The 6,200-nt window shown below is 38.8% G+C and overlaps 1 protein-coding gene across 1 annotated transcript; it reads right to left on the minus strand.

Annotated features, from left to right (window-relative positions):
* Positions 1–3,049: 3,049 nt before the first annotated feature.
* Positions 3,050–6,200, minus strand: LOC107698961 (insulin-like growth factor-binding protein 1). The gene is made up of 4 exons (XM_016500103.1): positions 5,780–6,200; positions 4,525–4,667; positions 3,579–3,707; positions 3,050–3,423 (listed from the first exon to the last, which is right to left on the minus strand). The coding sequence occupies exons 1-4, from the start codon at positions 6,114–6,116 to the stop codon at positions 3,304–3,306; spliced, it is 729 nt and encodes a 242-aa protein (XP_016355589.1). The 5' UTR covers positions 6,117–6,200; the 3' UTR covers positions 3,050–3,303.

The following is a 6,200-nucleotide window of genomic DNA, read 5'->3' on the forward strand; positions in this document are numbered from 1 at the left end:
GCAAAGGGTCTGAATACTTAGGACCATGTGATATTTCAGTTTTTCTTTTTTAATAAATCTGCAAAAATGTCAACAATTCTGTGTTTTTCTGTCAATATGGGGTGCTGTGTGTACATTAATGAGGAAAAAAAATTAACTTAAATGATTTTAGCAAATGGCTGCAATATAACAAAGAGTGAAAAATTTAAGGGGGTCTGAATACTTTCCGTACCCACTGTACTTCCTTTTTGGCTACATTCTTCAGGAAAATAATGTTGATTATCACTGATATGCAAACGATTCCGAGTTTTACCTTCCAGTAAGGCCTGGCACTACATTTTCATTTAATGTCTTGTTCAAGTGCATTAATGATATTAAGAGTTGGATGGTGAAAAAGTTTTGGCAGCTTAATGAAGATAACGCAAACGTTTGATCCCATCTCTTCTTTCCCTGTCCTAAAAGTCCAGTTAGTTCCACTTTAAATTTACAAAAACCTTGGAGTGATCTTTGACTTCTTTGACATGACTCTATTGCAAAACTAAAGTATATTCTGTCAAGCAAAGATTTGGAATTAGTCATCCATTACTGTAACCCAATCTACATCATCTCGCTTGCAAGTTGTTCAAAATGCAGCCACAAGGCTTTTGACACATTCTAAAAACAGGGACCATACTTTCCTTTTATTAGTGTTCCTCCACTGGCTTACATTCAGGGTTGAGTAGGCTAGAGCGCTCAGATTTTCTAATTATTTACATCTATCTGTTCCACTTTGGATCAGTTTATGTTTTTTTTTTAAATGTGCTTTATAAATAAGTGTTGCTGTTTCACATTCAGTCTGTCAGATTTATGAGAAGCAACAATGTTTAGCGTCATTAACACTAGTGTAAGTCTGAATATGCTCAGGCACAAATGAGATCTGACAGCTGCGGTGGAAGGCATTATTTTTAGTTTTACACACAGAGACATCTTTGCACAACATCTTCTTTTGTGTTTCACAGAAGAACAAACTCAAATGATGACAGAATGTTTATTTTAACTGTTTGTGGGTAGATTTTGGTGCCAGACAGTTTTTCAGACTACATTCTGTGGTTTGTTTACCCGTCATGCTACACTCCACCTCACAGCTCAGGGTTAGGGTGAGTTTGCTTTCCATCTCATTAGTGGCCCAGTTTTCCCCTTCTATGCCCCTCAACCATGAAAGGATGGGTGTCTCTATAAGAAACTGAGTGACTCCTTCAGCATACGTATGGATTGGAAAAGCATTCAAAAGTGGAAATTTGTCTTCAAAATGATTCATAGTTCATATATGTAATATGCAATGTTTCAGTGCTGAATACTGCTTCGCTTATAAGAACTGGCTTTTAAACGTCAGTAATGATTTAGCATCTTTAATGCAGCTTTACTTACAGATTAAATTAAAAAGCAAAGGTTCACTGAAGCCTTACGAGAAAGGAGAAAGGGAGAAGGGGATGTAGTTGCATGTATTTGACACGACTGCAGCCTTAAATAGAGCAGGACTAGCATGATTGATGATTCAGTCACAATGTTACAAACACTGAGCAGCATTATTCCTGTGGTTTGGGGAAAATGTTCAGGACTGGCTGCTTTAGTATTTTCCATTATATAAACTGCTTTGGCAGCAGTGTGTGTTCTTACACAAAGTCAAGAAAACAGAAGGAGTGAGGAAAGTGTTCTGTTACCATGCCACTAAACATTAAATTCAACAATACTAGAATGCAAACAGACTCCCAAACCAAGACTAAGCTTTGGAAAAAGTTACTCAGAGTAACAGTAGTTGCGAGCTAGATGAAGAATCTGCGAGGTCTCAGAGGAAAATACCCGATCGGATAATGTTACATCCGTCTGAAGCCTGTTCAACACTCCCACAAAAACTAACAGCCACATTTCTTCTGATTTCTGAGGATCATGCGATGAGACAGTTTGTCTAGTAACACTTCAAGATCAAAAGAGGCTGGGCAAAGATCTACCTTTATTGCTATTCATTGCTCAGCAAAAATAATGAGAAAGAAACTGACCTATAATGCCTCTTCATCTTCTTTAAGAAAGTAATAATAATGATAACAAGTGGCTATGAGGAACAGAGTGGAGAAACAGTGAGGGTTAGCAGATCTTCTAATCAACCTCCAGAGAAACAGGACAGCGTTGGGTGATAACATTAGTAAACATCCTGAGCCTGACCAAAGCCAGCTCAGAGGACCCGGTTTAATGAAGATAATTATGTTTTTCATCTTTAATGACAGGAGTGGGCTGCTTTCAGACACTCGTCCCATAATATGCCTCCCTCTGCAGTATTCAGGACCTTTCTCTGCACAAATCCCTCGTCATCATAAATCTTTATGCCACAGCAAATTAACTTCAGGATTAGTTAACAGAAGCCTTGGTAATGCATACTTCAGCGGATCAAAACATCCAGAAATTTGGTCACATTGAGCAGCTTTTCCAGCTAACATATAACATAACTCTGCAAGTTCATCACAATGACCAAAATGTCACTGTCACCTTTAGTTTTATTAACTCACTGCATGCACATGACTGTTTAGCTTGAACTGTTATAAGCATCAGCTACGCTAATTATTCTCCATTTGCTTTTCTGTTTCTACCTCAGGATGTCAAGATACCTAGAGATCACACCAGGGTTGTAGGTAATATCACCTCATCCAGCGATCTTTGTGTTTTCGGTCTTATGAGGTATCCTGCACAATGTTCAAAATGAAAATTGTTCAACAGCTTAATCTCCAAAAAAAAAAAAAAAAGATCCTTTGCAATCTGTACAATCTCACTTTATTGAAATAAATTCATGAGGTTATATACACACACAGACACATTTACATCCAATAAAATAATGGTTTCAGAATAAATAGAGCAGCACTCTTAAATGTTAAAAGCATTCAGGGAGTTCATGAAGACGTCATGTCTAATGTGAGGTAGACATCCATTTTAAATACATAATCAAATAAAATAGCAATTAAAACTGAGCTTACAGAAAACAAACACATGAAACTGTTTACAGACTATCAGTGTCCAAACAGGTTCACCTTGGACATTTGCAGTGCAAAAACAGTTATACTGAATTAAAGTGGTCAGGAAAAACCACAGCGAACAAAGACCGAGACAGAATCACAGACTTGTCATAAAATATCATACTGTTGTGTCATTGTGGAGCGTAAAACACCATGTTTTCTAGTGCGTTTCATTCATTCTGGTAGAATTCTGTCAAAAACTAGTTCATGAATATTAACCACATAAGAGCCATATACATAAGAATAAATATGGTACATAAGTGAAGTGAGCTGCAGCTTCGGTTCAGTGCGTGAGCTCCTGAGGACACGGAGAATCAGACGCCAGAGCCTCGCCGATTCTCTTCCCGTTCCAGGACGACACACACCAGCAGCGGGGAGGCTGGCCCTCCAGAGACGTCTCACACTGACAGACAGAGAAGAGTTAGTGTGACATTTCAGGTCAGGTTGGGTCGGTCGGGACAGACACGCACCTGTTTGGCCTTGTAGAATCCCTGACAGACAGAGAAGAGTTAGTGTGCGGTTTCAGGTCAGGTTGGGTCGGTCGGGACAGACACGCACCTGTTTGGCCTTGTAGAATCCGTGCTTGTCACAGTTGGGCAGGTAAAAGCTGGTGAACTTCTCTCCTAACGTCTGCTGCGATTCAGTGATAAGATCCAGAGACGCATGCAGCTCCGTGTGACACGGACCCTAAATCACAGAAACACGCCATGGGTCAACCAAACATACAAACCTGGGAACAACTGGCGGAACACAAATGACAAGTACACTTTAAAATATCAGGCCAAAACTTAAGATCTGTGTATCTGAAATACATATCCATCCATTTGGATTAACACAGACTTATTTATTCAGCACTGATTTCTGTACTAGTACTAATTAACTGAATTGTCTTAAATACACAATAACCAGGTTTATGTATTTATCATCAATAAATCCAATTTGTTTCCATCTCATACATTGTAGCTAATTGACATCACAATGAACATTTGTTGATTCTTAAATGAATTTTGAAAATATTTTTAAAAATCAAATAGGTTAAATTAATAATAAACTACGCCATCATTTTTTTTGTATGACTGACAAAACAGTAAAACAGTGTTGCTAGTATATAACTATAGAGAAATATTTTTAAATATATTTGAATTAGATTTTATTTAAAAATATATTGATGTTAACTTTAAAGTAATTGTTGTTTTTGTCATTTTTTTGTTGTTTTAAAATTTCTATATAGTTTATTAATTTTTATTTCTGTTTAAGTTTGTTATTTTAGTACATCAAGTTAAATTACTGACAAATGTTGCCCTTATTTCAGTTAACATTTTATTTAAAAAGTGGAAAAAAATCATATAGTGTAGTAACCTTGTGACAAATATGTAACATTTAAGTTTATTAGTGTATGTTAAAACAGTGTAATTCAAATGGATGAACATTTTAAATACAATTCAGAAACTCAACAGCTTCCGCCAGTGAATGTGAGGCTCTCTCCTGAAGCAGGTTTCAGTACCTGTTGGATCAGTTTCTTGCGGATGGCGTTGACTTTGGCCTTGATGCTCTCCTGAGCCTCCGCTGCGTCCCGCGTGTCCAGCGGCCGGTTGAGGCCCAGCAGGTGTTGCAGGGAGCCCTGGTCAGACGTGATGTCCGGGTAATCTAGAAACAAAACATGAGTCCTGTCACCAATTACCACTTTTTTGCGTTTCAATGGTCATCAGCATCGTAAATCCTCAATTTTTTATATTTGGATAAAAAAATAAATTAAAAAAATACAAAAAAAAAGACGTACATTTACTATAACGCTATACTTTGTATTGTATCAAATCACAAAAAAAAGTTAAGGCTAATGCGAGGGTGTTTCTAATGCAGCGTCTATGGGAGGGTCGGTAAATTTGACAATTCTGACTGCCGTTATCAGTTTCTCTAAACTCTTTTCCTTTGATTGAAAGTCGTGAAAAACTATCATTTTTCTTTTGCTATTTGAGCAAATGGGAACGCAAAGAATAGATCTGTGACCCTGGACCACAAAACCAGTCACAAGGGTCAATTTTTTTAAATTGAGATTTATACATCTGAAAGCTGAATAAATACGCTTTCCATTGATGTATGGTTTGTTAGGATAGGACAATATTTGGCTGAGATACAACTATTTGAAAATCTGGAATCTGAGGGTGCAAAAAAATCTAAATATTGAGAAAATCATCTTTAAAGTTGTCCAAATGAAGTTCTTAGCAATGCATATTACTAATCAAAAATTAAGTTTTGATATATTTACGGTAGGAGATTTACAAAATATCTTCATGGAACATGATCTTTACTTAATATCCTAATGATTTTTGGCATAAAAGAGAAATGTATAATTTTGACCCATACAATGTATTGTTGGCTATTGCTACAAATATACCCCAGCGACTTAACACTGCTTTTGTGCTGCAGGGACACATACGTGCAAACAGACGACGGCGTTGTTGAAGCTATGCGGTTTTGTTTGCCGTCAAACGGTTGAGCACTGCCATGTGTGTATGCTATCGCAAAATGTGGTGAAAATCCTAGACCCCGGTAATAGTGTGATTAAGGTGTGTATATGTCTATACTGCACTTCAATAATGCGACTGAAATAGGAGTATTCCACATGTCTTAATCTGATTTGTATTTGACTTTAGCCCAATTAAGTTAATCAGAAATTTGTTTGCATGGTAGATTCTTAATCAGAGTATTGTCTTGAATATTGTTGTCCATGTAAACGTCCTGACTGATGAGAAACGCACCTTCTGTGCGGTCGTCCTCAGTGCAGACGGCGTGTCCGCGGGTCAGAGCGTGGAGCGGCCGCGGGTCGCCGGGTCTCGGGACGCAGCGCAGGCCAGCGCCGCAGTGAGCCGTATAAACACCGCAGGACTCTCCTTTCTTCAGCGCGCAGGACATGCAGCAGCCGCAGCCCGGCTCTCGCAGCACCTCCGGACAGTCCAAGGACACGGCGGGGCAGGAGTCCAGCTGCTCCTGAGAGCATGGAGCGCAGCGGATGGGTTCAGGCCCGATCACCGGAGAAAGATCCGCGGGACAGACGAGGACGCTCACCAACAACACCAAAACACACGGCCTTCTCATTGCAGAACCAGAGATGTCCTGAAGCCAATATCTGCTGCTGTATGTCAGATCTGCTCTCTGTGCCGTGTTTTATACCGTGACATG

The sequence above is a fragment of the Sinocyclocheilus anshuiensis genome, unplaced genomic scaffold (genome assembly GCF_001515605.1).
Source record: "Sinocyclocheilus anshuiensis isolate Anshui unplaced genomic scaffold, SAMN03320099.WGS_v1.1 scaffold270, whole genome shotgun sequence".
NCBI lineage: Eukaryota > Metazoa > Chordata > Actinopteri > Cypriniformes > Cyprinidae > Sinocyclocheilus > Sinocyclocheilus anshuiensis.